Genomic DNA, 15,304 nt, shown 5'->3' with positions numbered 1-15,304 from the left:
TGAAAAAAGTAAACAAGAGCATTCATTGAAATAAACTGAAAGTTAACTTATCTGACATTTGCAATCCTCTTCCATCATTTTTATGAACATTTGTCCAAATACATTTGAATGTTCACAGAAATTCATAAATGTGAATTTGCGCTCAAAGCGCAAGAAGAATGCATGAAATTGACTCACAGGTATTGTGCTGATTCAGTGCTTTCGATAAGGACCGAGTTCATCAGGCTGACAGTGCAGCAACTTAAGCCAAGTTTATGTTCGTAGATCAGTTTAACGGAGTTGCTGAGGAGTGTGAGAAATCTGTGCCCCAAGGCATGCAGTTATAGTGACCTAACCCTAATGAAGACTGATGTCATTAGCATATCAGGCCTTGTTACATGGCACTCATACAGTGGCCTGATGCTTACTCGTGACAAAGGGGGGAAACAGAGGATCTTCTGTTGGGACATAATGGAACTTTGTTGAAGGGGTCACTTGAATCCATATTTATGCGCATACGTGTCATTATTCTATGCTGGTTGGAACTAGGGATGTTAAATATCGATTAACTGAACAGTCAATTAACCTCATGAATTCTTATCAGTTACTCAACTATTCTCTAGTCCCCAGGGGTGAGGCCAGCACCCAGTACACTCTGGCCCCACTCCCAAGGAGCCCCCTGCCACTCTGCACTGCTGCCTCTGATACAGAGGCACAAGCATGGGATGCAAGGCGAGAGGTGGTCTGTGAGAGGACCCAGTATAAAAACAAGCTCTCCTTGTGGAGTAGCTGCCTGTTGCCCTGTACTAGTGCCTCTGATACAGAGGCAGCAGTGTGTGATGGGAGCAGCCTTTGTCTGGGGAGGTGGGTCTGAGCTTCTGGACCCGGCGCAAGCTAGGATTGAGCTGAGCTGCCTGCCTGCACGGCTCCTAATGAACTTTAAATGCAAAACCAGAGCAGGGGTAGGTCCCAGACCCAGTGCAAGCTGGGTCTGCTCCGGACTGCTGGCCAGCATGCTAAAAAATTTACTCGAGGGGGGGGCTTCATTAACAACCCAATCATGCTTGCCTCTGATCAAGCCAGCCTCCACTGCCACTTGTTACATTTTTCAACAAGAATCTTTGTGTTTTTTACCATGCAGCCCTTATGCTTCAGAAGCACTTGATAATGGGTAGTCTGTTGGTGTGCAGAGACCATTGCCCATGATGCTGGCCAGCACTGTCTTATTGTACTCCTGTCTATTCCTGTACTTCTGTCTACCTTTTGTCTCTTAGGGTACGTCTAGACTACAGGGTTTTGTCGACGGAAGTTTTGTCGACAGATACTGTCGACAAAGCTTCTGTCGACAAAGAGCGTCTAGACTACATTCAGTTCTGTCGACAAAGCAAGTTGCTTTGTCGACAAAACCCTGTAGTCTAGACACAACCCTACATGCAATAACACCTTCTGTCGACAGAACTCTGTCGACAGAAGGCGTTATGCCTCGTAAAATGAGGTTTACCAGCGTCGACAAAACTGCTGAGTTCTGTCGACATTATGTCGACAGAACTCAATGGTAGTGTAGACGCAGGTATAGTTTTGTCGACAAAAGTCCACTTTTGTCGACAAAACTCTGTAGTCTAGACACACCCTTACTTAGTTTGTAAGCCTTGGGACAGAGACAGTCTTTTTGTTTGCTGTTTGTACTGCTCCTATTACAATGGGGCCTTACTCCATGTCTAGGGCCCTTAGGCATTAAGATAATAAAAATTATAATTGCCATGGAAGTACTTTTGCAATGAAATACTATTTGGTGTGAGTAGCGGCATCTGAGAAGACCATAATATATACATTAAACTTAAAGCTAGTACACAGCTGTAGGTTTGCCTCTGACACAACAGTTACTAAAACAAGTGTTTTAAAAAACTCACCAGGAAGCTGTAAATGTACTGAACTAGAACTGTCTGCTTTTTTGACATTTTGTTCCACATTTAACAGATGAGCTTTTAAGCTAGTGTTCTCTTCCAACAACTGGTCTAAACGTTGCTTCAAGATATCCTAGTGAAATTTTTTTTAAAAAATGAAGAGAAACAGAACAGACATTAAAAAGGAAAGTGATAACAGCTGAATATTTTTCCAATAAATTATTCTTTGAAAGTATAAACATGAAAAGGCAAGACATGATATTCCTGATTTATTTTTTTCTGTGACCTAGTTCCATGAAAAACAAAATATTACACCAATCACTGAATCACAGTAGTCCAGAACTTGGAAAATCTGGTATCATTCTCTCTGGATCTGAAGTCACAATTCAAATAGAGGGAGAATTATATCAACAGGGACCCAGATTAACTGTTTCTATGGTAACTGTGAGCTGCTGATTATCCATAGCAAGGAGGATTTTTCCATAGGGTGAAATTTCACATAGTCATAATCAAGGATGTTAAATTTAGATTAATCATTTTAATCAAATAGTCAATGTAATTTGCATCAACTATTCACTTAGTCAATAAGGGCGCTCTGCCTTTGAAATGTACAAGAGCCCTAGAAGGGCTGTTTGAGTCCCCAGCTTGCCCAAGGCTCCCCACAGCGTTTCTGCTTTTGAAATGTACAAGAGCCCTGCTTTTAAGCTGGCTCCCCCCAGCACCCGATATTGCTCCCCTCCTTGCTGCCTCTCCCTGATAGAGGCAGCAAGGGTGGGGGAGGGGATGAAGCGAGTAGTCGAGTCGACTATCCAATAAGCATTTGCTTACATCCTAGTCACAATGGTAACTACTTTCTTCATGGGTCCATGGCTTATAGGGCTGTGATGTGAATTTATTTCACAAATACATCTGACGAAGTGGGTCTTTGCCCACGAAAGCTTATGCGGCAACACTTTGGTTAGTCTATAAGGTGCCACAGGACTCCTCGCCGCTTTTATTTCACAAAGTAACTCATTACTGACTTGAAATGGCAGTCTCACAGGCAAGCAGAATCTCTCTTCCTGGATTCCTTGGGGGGGGGGGGTTGTTTTGGATTGCTCAGCAACAGCTCAAGCTACTGAGGAACAAGGATTTAAAACCCAAAATCCACATAGTGCTATTCATGCACAAGGTAGCTTCTTGACCATAACAAACTCCATAGCAGAGAAATGGTCTGTCCTTTCATGTTGTTTTCGGGCACTGAGGATAAAGGTACAAGGGATCCCATATCCCAGAAAGGAAAGACTCACAAATAGGGAACGAAAGTAGTATGCTTGACTAATTATAGTTCCAAGTGAAAACGTGACAGAATAATCCTTGTCTGATGTGATGTGGCACGCAGGCCCCATGCTGGTAAGCAGATTGAGGGACTGCGGACCCAAAGCCCCATCCAACTACAACTACCGATGGTGTCGGGGGTGGAGCGGAATTAGGGAGCAGAGCTCTGCTTCTCCTTTGATGGGAGAAGCCTAATTACAGCCAAGAGTCTGAGACGCAGAACCACACAAACGCAGGACTGGAAAGAACCTTGACAAGTTATCTAGTCCAGCCACAGGACTAAGTATAACTATAACATCACTGACATGTTTGAATAACCTAGTCTTAAAAACCTCCAATGACAAGACTTCCAAAACTTTCCTTGGAAGCCTATCCCAGTTTTTAACTCTCTTTATAATTTAGAAATGGCTTCCCCCCCTCCCTTAATATCTAAACTAAATCTCCCTTGCTGCATATAAAGTCCATTATTACTTATCCTCCTTCAGTGGGCATTGAGAGCAACTGATTAATGTCCACTCTTGTAACACCTCAACTTGCCTCTAGACTTACCAGCTTTCTTCTCAGTCTTCTTTTCTCAAGACTAAACCAACCTCCTCTGGACTCTCTCTCCAATTTGTCCACATCTTTCTTCAAGTATGGTGCCCCAAACTGGACACAGCTGGACTCTCAGGGTACGTCTACACTTGTGCTCTAGTTCAAAATAGGGATGCAAATGTAGCCGACCAAAATTGCTAATGAAGCAAGGATTTAAATATCCCGCGCTTCATTAGTATAATCTTGCCCACACGCTATTCCGCTCGCCCGCTGATTCAAACCAGGAAGTGCGCTCTGGGATACGTTAGTTCAAATAAAAAAAAATGAGGAGTAACATTAGTTCGAACCAAGGGGTTTGACTCAAACTAACACATCCTGGAGCGCACTTCCTGGTTCGAATCAGCTGGTGAGCAGAACAGCGTGCAGGCGAGATTATGCTATTGAAGCGCGGGATATTTAAATCCCCACTTCATTAGCAATTTCGGTTGCCTACATTTGCATCCCTAGTTCGAACTAGGGAGCAAGTGTAGATGTACCCTCACTAGGGCCAAGTAGAATGGGACTACTCTCTCCAGCATTTTACTTACAAGATTACTGTTCATAATATTAGCAAAATAATATTAGCATTTTCTGAAGCAGTTCATATTTGAGATCCACAACAACCACCCAGGTCCTCTTCTACAATAGTACTCCCTAGGCAGTATTCAGATTTTGTAGCTGTGAATTTGATTTATTTTTTTCTATATTAAGTGTAGCATTTTGTACTTGTTTTTATTGAATTTCACCTTTGTTTTCAGAGCAATTCTCCAGTTTACTGAAGTATCCAAAAACCTCCCATCTTGGGGCCTTCTGCAGATTTTATAAGTGCACTCTCAACTCCATTTTCCAAGCTGAAAGGGGATGCAAGCACCTTGGAGACCAGACCTCATGATGGCTAGACAAATCTCCCACCAGATGGGATGACTGAATCCAGGGAAATTGACCAAAAAGAATGGTTGTGTTTGAAGACATTCCTTGAATAAAAGGGCCGAGTCCAGCTGAAGACTCTCAGATGACCCTTTTTTGAGAGGTAGCAACCGTCTGGCAGAGACCCTCATGACAGGGTGAGTAGTGCACAAAGAGGCACCACTAAAGTGGGAACTGTCTGATCGTATGCTTTCAGTGCAATTAAAAACTACTGCTGGCCCCTGGCTGCCAACTTGGGCTCTTGGGGATTGGGTAAGGGGTTGTTCTAATTCCAGATTCAAGCTAGAGTGTGAGTGTCTTAGAGATAACATGGAAATCTACACTGCAGTTAAACTGCCTCAACCTACACCCTGCAAGCCCTAGTCAACTGCAGGTGTCTAAATTTCAGGGTAGACATACCCACAAGGTCTACCACAGAATGGCTTAGATATCCATTCTTATCAGACATGTCTATACCTACACTGGATCCAGTTCAGAATTGTTCAAGACTTTTCTGTTTTACCTATTTTGTTGTTTTATTCTTTGTTTACTCCAACTGAAAAACCTGTCAATAGTGCCCATGTTTTCATAAAGTGTGACCTAAGGCAATCGTGCAGCTGTGTGTCAACTTTTTGCATGCAAACCAGGTGCTGGGTGCCCACTTTATAGCTGTGATATCCTGGGTTGAAGCGATCAATGAGATGTCCCAGATGAAGAGGGGCTCTCTGTAATGGAAAGAATTGACAGTAGATTTCTTCTTCAATAAAAAAAACGAGCAATAGAAGAATCTCAAATCAAATTGGAGGATGGTACTGGATAAACCCACATTTCCCAGAAGCAAATAATTATAATAGAATAGCAAAATGTCCCTCAATAGGACAAGTTTGATGAGAAGATAGGGGGAATGAGACAAGAGGCGAGGAGGGCAAAGCCACACAAGGGCAGTCTCTCTGTTGTGAGATTTGCAAATCTAGTTTAAGTGTTAGAATGAAGTAAGAAAAGAATGGCTTTTCTTGGAATCTTATTATTAGCAAGTCTAGAAGAAACTTGTCAGGATTTCTGAGACAGGAAAAGGTATTTTGTTGATAGTGTGATATGCCTGGCAAGGTTAAAAAGGCAGAAGGTGACAAATGGGGCTAGAAAGAGAGATCAGTGGCCTCCACTTCATTGGTATCAAACGGAAATGACTAATTGAAAAAGACAATGGCAGTACCTTGGTCTGCACCAGAAATTGCCTTTTTTTTTCTTTAGAAAGAAAACTTAGCAAATTCTTGGCAGTGCTCACAGGAAAAAAAACATAAAGAAAGATGTTTGTAGCAGTGTGCTGATTAAGGAGTTGCTAGTCCAGAGCAAGATTTGAGCTCCTAGGTGACGACTGCCAAACCAGGTCTCTGTAAAGTTCAGAAAGCTTTGGGAGAGAGTAAAGTGGACTTTTCACAGGTTTCAATGATAATCATCAGATCTGAACCCTGACCTCCACAAATTGAAAGCTAGTATATTAGCTATCCATACTAACAAGATCTTTACAATTTGGATTAGAAATTCACGTGTGATTAAGCACTTAAATTTTACCACAAGTGCATTCAATTTCATCCTAACAGAAAAACTAAAAGAAAATAAGTGCCATGCTCACCATGTCTTTCTGAGAATTGCTCAGTTCTGACTCCAGACTGTTAATCTTTATGTTGTATTGATGATCTTGTTCAGACAAATGACTTTGTAAAGTCTTTTTCTCTAACAGCAGATTATTCACCTCCTGACATGTTGTAGCAGAATCTTTTTGTTGATCTGCAGGTGCAGATTTCTGCATTTCAGACAAAACAGGTCCTGCCTGAGCTATGAATTAAAAACAGAACAGAGCAGATTAGACCAGGGTATAAAACAATGACTGTAGTTAGCAATAATGGTCCAAAAATCTAATCAATGATTTCTACTGACTTCAATTAAATTAATCTGAAGTTATTCTACAGAAATTTACTACAGAACTTGGCTCAGTAAGTAGAACTGGACTGAAGAAAATTGCTATCCTGTAAACCTAAAAACACATCCTACTGCTACATTTCTGCAATGGAAAGGTAACATCAAAACTTATGTCATAAATCATGCAAGAATTTGTGAAGTAAAAATTCACCCAAATGTCAACTCTCTAAACTGTTAGCTGTGAATATTTTCTTAGTACCCGTGTAGAAAAATTGATACAATTAGCAACGTGGTCAAACCTCTACACTTCCAATGACTGGAGCGTTAGTATAAAAGGGGACCAAACATAATGAGGGCAGAGGAAGGGTATGAGTATTAAAAATCCAGCAAATGCAAATGACATGTTTAATGGCCAATTTTTCAGTTACACCTATTGACAACCAGCAGCAGCGTCTCATTCAAGTATGCATGGGCTGCACTTAGGAGAAAATGATAGTCATGCCAGTCTTGAGGGCAGGCTACTGCCATAACAATTAATTGAAGGTCCCAAAAAAACTGTAAGAAGCACAGATAGCAGCTCTATTCCTCATGGCATTCAATAGACACAGAGCTCACAAACAGAATAGCCTGCAGCACCTATTCCCTTCAATTTACTATATTGTGAGCTATCAAGCTACAATCCAGACTAATGAGTAGCTGTGTCACACCAGCCCTCTGAAATGCTTTGCTGCTGTAGCGTCCAGCATGCAGGCCACTCCTAGTTATGTCTGTGTATGTGCTGGAGCCAAACAGCCACACCTTGGTGCTTATCAGCCTTGGTTACACTGCAGGTAACCCAACTACACTCCCAGACTTATATTTCTGAGGGGAAATCTATGTTCAGTAGAGACTTCCTAGAATTCAGTTGCCATAATTTCTAAAAATTTCATCTTCACTGAGCACGCTTGAAATCTCTCACAGTTCCTAAAAGTTACTTACCTGGTTCAAAATTGTACATATAATTTTAAGAGAGAATTTGCAGCTCGCAAATATCTGGACTTTAGACTTGCAGCCCAATCTTTGCAAACCTAAATTCTACAAAGGAGTTGGGAGGCTTGAGCCCTAACAACCATGTATCCCGTATGAGTAACACAAATGCTAAAGGCTCAGTTTTGTCCTCAGAACAAGGGACAAGCACAACAGCCCAGTAAGGAACGTGTAATTCACGCAAGGAGGGAGTGAACTGAGCCAGGTTCATATCACACTCAGCATATATTCCCTGACATGTGGCAGGGTGAGGAAGCCAAAGGGGGAAGGGAACATAAGCCTTTACCCTGTTCTTCTCCCTCTCACCTATTTGCATAAAGCAGGGGACATAGTAGGCTCTTCAGAACCACTTCCTTTTTGTGCTGCTCCCCATTATGTGAGTAGCTAATGCAGAAGAGCACATTGGCACCTCGTGCCATTTTACAAGTGTGCTCCTGGGTTGCAAAGTAGCCCTAAATTAAAATCAAAACTAATCGGTCCAATATTAGTGCTTCATCTTACTTCTGCTTGGCCTGAGACCACCATTCTAACACCGTATTTACATTCACTGCTGGTTTTCACGTCCAATGATTAGTAAAATAAAAGCCACCTTATGCACTGATGTGGAATTACTTATGTCTATCTTGTGTCCTTAATGTGTGGAATAGATTTTTATTATTTTTATTGGAGTAGGTACTGCAAATCTGATTACAGATAACCATGCCATACACAAAGGCTAAAATCTATCATTTAAAATGCACTAGTCAATATTTGAATTATATTGCAAACTCTCATCTGTTAATACAGGAAGTTCCTAACTATGTATCCAAGCAAGCACCAATAAATTATCACACACACATTTTATATTTATTTTGAGGGTTGAGCCCTAAAGACCATGCTATCCCTTACGAGTAACACAAATGCTAAAGGCTCAATTTTTATACACACACACACACACACACAGTTTATTAATACCTGTTACAGTATCTTTTTCTTACTTACAAAGAAATTTCTCATTGCAGTGAAGTGATTTATAACCATTCCAGTATTTGTCCACTAAATCCAGAAGTTGTTCCATAGGTGTGGTTTCATATATATGTTTCTTAGCTGTTTGAGTTGCTACTTGATGTGTTTCAAACACCTGAATAAAAAGATTTAAAAATATTTCATTCACTAGAACTGCAAATGTTTGTAATGTAGTCCATAGTCTTTTAAGTGCAGAAATGTAACTTGCAACAAAGAAGGGAATTTTAAACTGACTAAATCAGGTAGTTTGGGCCCAAAATGAGTAGTCCCAGGTAATTTTAGTACCAGGTAATTTTAAAGATGTAGTTTCCTTCACAGTTCCCAGTTCTCTTATATTTGTATTACTAAAAACTTTTGGTCTGAAAATGCCTATGCTTGGTTTCTGCCTAAAAGATGAACTGAACTGTCTAGGAAAAATTCTGACCACTCTTTTGTCAACTATTTTTGAACTATCGAAGGGTAAAATATCATTACATGTGGGGCTGATAGTACTTCCTAGCCTGACACTTCCTACTATAAGATCTTGTTTTCAGTTGCTTATAACTCGGTCATATTCAAACCATTTCCATTGACATTTTATACATTGTGTGGTTTTGCCTGATTTTTTTGTGGGGGGTGGGGGTGGGGGGAAGGGGAGGGAATTGCAGCCAAAATAGGCAGTTTCCAAAAACCCAGCTAGAAAAAAAAATACATTTTGCCCATGATAATAATGCCTGATGACAGTTCTGGCATCCCCATGCTTTGCAATGGTGATGCAAAATTTGACAGGGATGTAGCCTATGTGTTAGGAATATGTTGTTTACACAAGGGGGCAGACAAGCCCAAATCTGGTCAATAAGCTTTGGGAAGGGGGAAAAACATGTACATGCTCAGTAGAGTCTTCCAAGACTTCAGCTGCCATTATCTCCTAAGATTACATCTTCCCTAAGTAGCCTTAAGTCTCTCACAGTTCCTAGTGCTGACCAAAACTGCAATGCACCATCCACATCATTTCCCAAACACTACCCAGGATCTCTGTGGCACAGGCAGGGACAGAATACAATACTAAGAGCGGAATTCAACGTCAACCTTCCTGCAATCCTCTATCTCTTCTTGCAATCCCCTCTCTCATTCACTACACTCCTTCCAACTCCAGCAACAAATGACGCAGGGGTGCTACAGACAACAACCTCCTTCATTACACAATACTGATTCATAGGGTTGCCAGATGGTTTCTGAAAAAATACCGAACCAAAAAAAACCCAGTATGGCCCCTTTAAGAAATGCTTTGCTTTTGAGGCTTTTTGGCCCTAACAGGCTGCCGGCGGCCGCCCGCCATCTTGCCTTTCTGTGCCGGGCTGGACAGCTCCCCTGTGGAACCCGGTAAGCACCTCGGATTTCTGCATCCTGTCCAGGAAAAAAAAAAAAATTCAGAAAATATTTCCTGAATTTTTTTTTACCGGACAGGAGGCAAAAATACCAGACTGTCCAGTTCAATACCGGACACCTGGCAACCCTACTGATTCATCACCAGAGCAAGCACCATTCTATGCATTTAACAAGGCAAGGGATTGGGGCTAACAGTATTTGATCACATCACTAAAGACTGAATGATTTAAAACATACAAATGAAAGGGGCCAGGCAACCTTGATTCTAACATTTTCTAACTTTAGAGTACTTGAATTTACAAGCTTAATGTTTTTAATGTGTTTTTCTTATGTAGTATGTGTATGTATATATAAGCATCTACTATAAAGACACAGTGAGAAAAATATTATCTCCCAGACAACTACTCTTGTTAAATGTTTTTTAATAGGGTTATAGCAAAAACAAATGAAATTTTAAACACCATACCGATAAAATACTGCTTGGTCTGAGCATGGGAAAGTTAAGTTGTAGGTGTTTTGAAAATGGATTTTTGAGAGGTGTGTATGCCTGAGAGTGTAAATTTCAGCAGAACTTTGTGTCAGATGGATATGTATCTTCACTAAGTCCCTCTCACATTAGCCAAAGGTCCAGTGTCCAGTTCCCTCAGTCTGCTCTAGGACAAGTGAAGGAGATAGTAGCTTTTACTAAAACATACACAGAAAAGTCTAAGACAACCTTAACATCAGGGAGAGGGGAAAAAATTGCTGACAGATGTATAAAAATAAATCACAGAAGAATACTGTCTTTTGCAATGTAATTTTTTTGAAGTATCTTTTTCGCTTATAAGTCACAACTGCCACAATAGGAAACTTTCTCCAGCCAAACAATAGTAGGAGCCAAAGATGAGAATACAGCTCCCTGAGATATGAGCCACAAAGCCAAACTGAGACCATCTACGTTCTTACGTGAATAAGCACGGGGTATTTGATTTAATTTTATTTTCTCTTAAAAATACTGTCAACTCTCACAACTTTAATCACAATTTCTATTTACTGTAAGGAACAAAACAATCCTGCATTTTTAGGGAGCTGGAGAGAATGATCTAACAATTTTTCTGTCTATTTAACTAACTTGAAGCTGCTGCAAAACTTCCAGGACAACAAAGAATTTTGTGCTGCTATGCCACAGAAGTGAGAAGGCCTTGCTGCAAAGTTTAGGTCCAGGGCACAACAAAACACACAGGACCTTGCCATATACTGTCAATATGTTATATTTACAATCCCCAGTTTTTACTGCATCAAGGGGATTAGTAATAGACACTACTAAACCATGTTCCTCGGTGGCGGCATTCTACATAGGGATGTCTGCATGTAGATGACTACCTGATTAACTAATAAATCTGGGCTTATCGGTTAATCTTGTCAAGTACATGCATCAGAGGCAGCAAGGGGAGGACAGGAGTTGGTGCCCATGAGGAGCTGGCTTAAAAGCACTGGATCTGCCATTCCACCCCTACCCCTTCACTGCTGCCTCTGATACTGCGTGGGGGGAGGAGGAGGCAAACAGGAGCCAATATATGCAAGGACCTGGCTTTTAAGCAGGCTCCCCACGTTTGCCAGCTCCACGGATTCACCTGCCCCCCACCTTGCTGCCTCTTAAAAGCCGGTTCCCCCCAGCATCAGCTCCACAGTGCCACCTGACTCCCCAGCCCTCCACCCAGAGCTGCTGTCTCTATCGAGGCAGGGGGACGGGAGAGAGGCATAGGAGGCTGCATGAAGCAGCCACGGAGCAGTCTGTGTATCAGAGGCAGCAGTGCAGGGCGGCAGGCAGGAGCCGGTCTGTGTGGGAAGCCAGTTTTTAAACTGGCTTCCCTTGTGGACCAGCTACTGTCTGCCACCCTTCGCTGCTGCCTCTGATAGACTATTTAATTACACAACTATTCAATTACATGCTGTCTAATACCTCTAATTCTACAGGATCACATCAGATAATGAGCAAGCTGAAGTACTATTTCACAATGTGGATGTTATGGGCACTCCTTCATGGCAGGATAAAGACAGTGCACAGAAGGCAAATTGGTATTGGTTGGGGGGAATATTAATAATTTGTTTTATCTTTTGTTTAATAATTTAAGCTAGTAAATAATGAACACTGACAATTACTAAACACTTTAAAGAAATTACTAACTCTTCTATGCTAACATTTTACCTCTCCCACATCTGTCGTTATGCTATTTGGTCTTTGCTCTCCAGGTCCAGATCCCAGAATGGAAGAAGGATAGTGTCTGCCACGCTCTTGCATTTCTTGTTGAGATACGCTAACATCAAGTTGTCCATTGTTTTTCTGCAAAGCTGCAGGGTAAGTTTGTTTTTGAACTGGTTGGTTTCCTTCATTATCTGATGTTTTATTAAGAAGTGACCTAGATGCTGCTAATGTATTAAAAATCTTCTGAGTCTGCATATGTATCTTTGGAGAGATGCTTGGAGAAGAAATTTCTTGAGAGTCTCCAAAAGAAAAAAAAATAGAGTCAATTAAACAGTATGATCTTGTACTTTTTAAAATTAGAATCAAAAGTCAAAATTAACAAAACATGAATATTAAATTTAAACAAGGACTGAGCTACTTTTCTCTGAACACTAGTAAAGAGATTATAGGTCAAGAAAAATGTAACTTTTTTTTCCAGTTTTGAAAAAAAATGGTTACTTGCCTTGTAACTGTTGTTCTCCGAGATGTGTTGCTTATGTCCATTCCATGTAGGTGCGCACACTGGTGCACAAGTTCTGGAAGCTTTGTACCCTTAGCAGTACCTGGTGGGCCAGCAGGGGAGCCCCCTTTGAGTGGCACTACTATATCGGTGCATATATACGCCTGCTGGCCCTCCACCCCTTCAGTTCCCTCTTGCCGGAGAAGTTCAATGAAGAGGAGACGGGTGGGATTTGGAATGGACATAAGCAACACATCTTGAAGAACAACAGTTACAAGGTGAATAACCATTTTCCTTCTTTGACTGCTTGTTTATGTCCATTTCATGTAGGTAACTCCCAAGCTATACCTATGGAGGAGGGGTTGGAACCTATGAGGATATGGTCTGCAACACTGCCCTACCAAGGGCTGCATCCTCCCTGGCCTGATGTGCCACTGCATAATTGCTGGTAAATGTATGGATGGATATCCAGCTAATTGCCCTGCAAATATCCAGAATGGGCACCTGTGCCAGGAAAGCCGTGGACAATGCTTGGATCCCCAGAGGAATGGGAGGTGATGGCAGGGGCTGATTTTACCACTAGCTCATAGCATGTTCTATGCATGCAGTGATCATTGAGGACAAGCACTGTGCCAAAACAAGGAGGCCCCCTTCATCCTGTCTGCTACTGAAATGAAGAGCTGTGTGGACTTACAAAATGCTTTCATTCTGTCTAAATAAAGCAGAAGGGCTCTCTCCTTACATTTAGAGAGTGTAACACCTGTTCTTTGCAGGTCACGTGCAACTTGGGATAGAAAACCGGTAAGATGATATCCTGGAACATGTGGAACGGTGACACCACCTTTGGCAAAAAAGCCAGATGTGGTCATAGCTACACCTTGTCCTTAAAGAATACTGTATAAGGGTGCACTGAAGTGAGGGCCCTACGAAACCAGTCTGGCTGAAATAATGGCCACCAAGAATGCTTCTTCCAAAAGAGGAGATACACAGAACATGTAGCTATGGGCTCAAATGGGGGACACATAGGACGCGTGAGTACCAGGTTAAGATCCCACTGAGGTATGGGTTGTTTAATGTGAGGGTATAATCTCTCCATCCCCTTCAGGAAAAGCTTTACTATAGGGTTCGTAAAAACTGTTCCACCTCGTTCTCCCAGGTGGAACATAGAGAGCTACAAGGTGCACCCTCACCGATGAGGTGACTAGCCCTTGCTGCCTAAGATCCAGCAAGTAGTCTAAAACGAGGGGAACTGACATCTGAAGCAGATCCACCCCTTTCTGGGCATCCCATGACTCAAAGCGCTTCCACTTGGCCACATAGGTAGCCATAGTGGAAGGCTTCCTACTTCCCATGAGCACCCTGCGAACCAAATCCCAACACAAATATTCCTCTCCCCTTAACCACAGATCTTCCAGGCCATGAGGTATAGGGACTGGAGGTTCTGGTGATATAGGTGACCTTGTGTCCAGATCCTGTGTTATGAGGTCTAGGATCAGTGGTAGCACAATCAGGTCCTCTACTGAAAGATATAGCAGGGTGGTGTACCAGTGGTGGCGTGGCCAGGCCAGGGCACCAAGATTACCAATGCCCCATACTCCACACCCTGAGAAGAACCTCATGTATGAGAGTGAAGGGCGGAAAATGTGTAAAGAATGGGATGGGGCCACTGCACGAGTAGGGTGTCTCCCTCCGACCCGGGGCAGTGGTTCAGATATGAACAGAACTAGTGGCACTTGTTGCTGTCCAAGGTGAACAGATCCAGTTGGGCGTTCCCCAGTTGCCAAAGAGCTCTTAGGCCACATCCTCCCTGAGGGTACGTCTAGACTACATGCCTTATCCTGGGATGAGGCATACCTGGGAGGTTGACAAATGCCTTTGATGTCGACCACGGAGCGTCCAGACTATTGCGCTGAGCCAACAAACAGCTGATCGGCTCAGTGCGGCAGCCATTTAAATTTAAATGAAGCGGCGATTATTTAAATCACTGCTTCATTTTCCTATGCTGGGTAGTCTAATCTACATGCCTCTGTCGCCAGAGGCATGTAGTCTAGACGTACCCTGAGAGACCATTTGTGAGCTCTGAGTCGATCCGCTAGAACACTGCGGGTTCCTGGAAGGTAAGAGGCCTATAGGTGGACTCCCTGTGCTATAAAGAGTTCCCATAGACCAGGCTAGAATCTCCTGACATAGGAGAGAGGTATGAGCGCCACCCTGTCAGTTGATATAGAACATCGCTGCCAAACTGTCTATCAGAACTAAGATGCACTTGCCCCTCAGGTGAGGCAGGAACATCTGGCAAGCCAGACGAACCACACTCAATTCCCTGACATTTATATGCAGCGACTGCCCTGCCCACGACTACATACCTTGTGCCCTGAGGTCCGCAAGGTGAGCTTCTCAACCTGTGTCCAACGCATCTATCAACAGCTGCGCCAAGAGGGACCGCTGGGTGAAGGGAACTCCTTCGCACACCAAGTCCTCCTGCAGCCACCAGCCCAGGGAAAACAGGATCTCTGCTGGTATCAAGACAACTGTGTCTATGGGTGAGCAGGCCAGGTTGTACACCCGTGCCAACCATGCCTGCATGGGGCACAGGCATAACCTGGCACGCTGTGCCACATA

At 42.6% G+C, this 15,304-nt stretch overlaps 1 protein-coding gene across 3 annotated transcripts in view; it reads right to left on the bottom strand.

Annotated features, from left to right (window-relative positions):
* Positions 1 to 15,304, bottom strand: part of CEP72 (centrosomal protein 72) — a 59,707-nt gene that overhangs the window by 16,299 nt on the left and 28,104 nt on the right. The window contains exons 9-13 of one of the 3 annotated variants that reach the window (XM_075921558.2): positions 12,187 to 12,482; positions 8,607 to 8,745; positions 6,313 to 6,515; positions 5,203 to 5,404; positions 1,885 to 2,016 (exon numbers count right to left, since the gene is read on the bottom strand). In XM_075921558.2, the coding sequence (XP_075777673.2) occupies positions 5,216 to 5,404; positions 6,313 to 6,515; positions 8,607 to 8,745; positions 12,187 to 12,482 (827 nt within the window). In that variant the 3' untranslated portion in view covers positions 1,885 to 2,016; positions 5,203 to 5,215. Of the gene's footprint in view, positions 1 to 1,884; positions 2,017 to 5,202; positions 5,405 to 6,312; positions 6,516 to 8,606; positions 8,746 to 12,186; positions 12,483 to 15,304 lie in introns of those variants that run through there. The other 2 variants (XM_006113046.5, XR_001369353.4) reach the window with 2 other exon arrangements.

The sequence above is a fragment of the Pelodiscus sinensis genome, chromosome 2 (genome assembly GCF_052426305.1).
Source record: "Pelodiscus sinensis isolate ZL-2025 chromosome 2, ASM5242630v1, whole genome shotgun sequence".
Taxonomy (NCBI): Eukaryota; Metazoa; Chordata; order Testudines; family Trionychidae; genus Pelodiscus; species Pelodiscus sinensis.
Note: the sequence above shows the minus strand (reverse complement) of the source record. Positions and strands in the feature narration are given on the sequence as shown.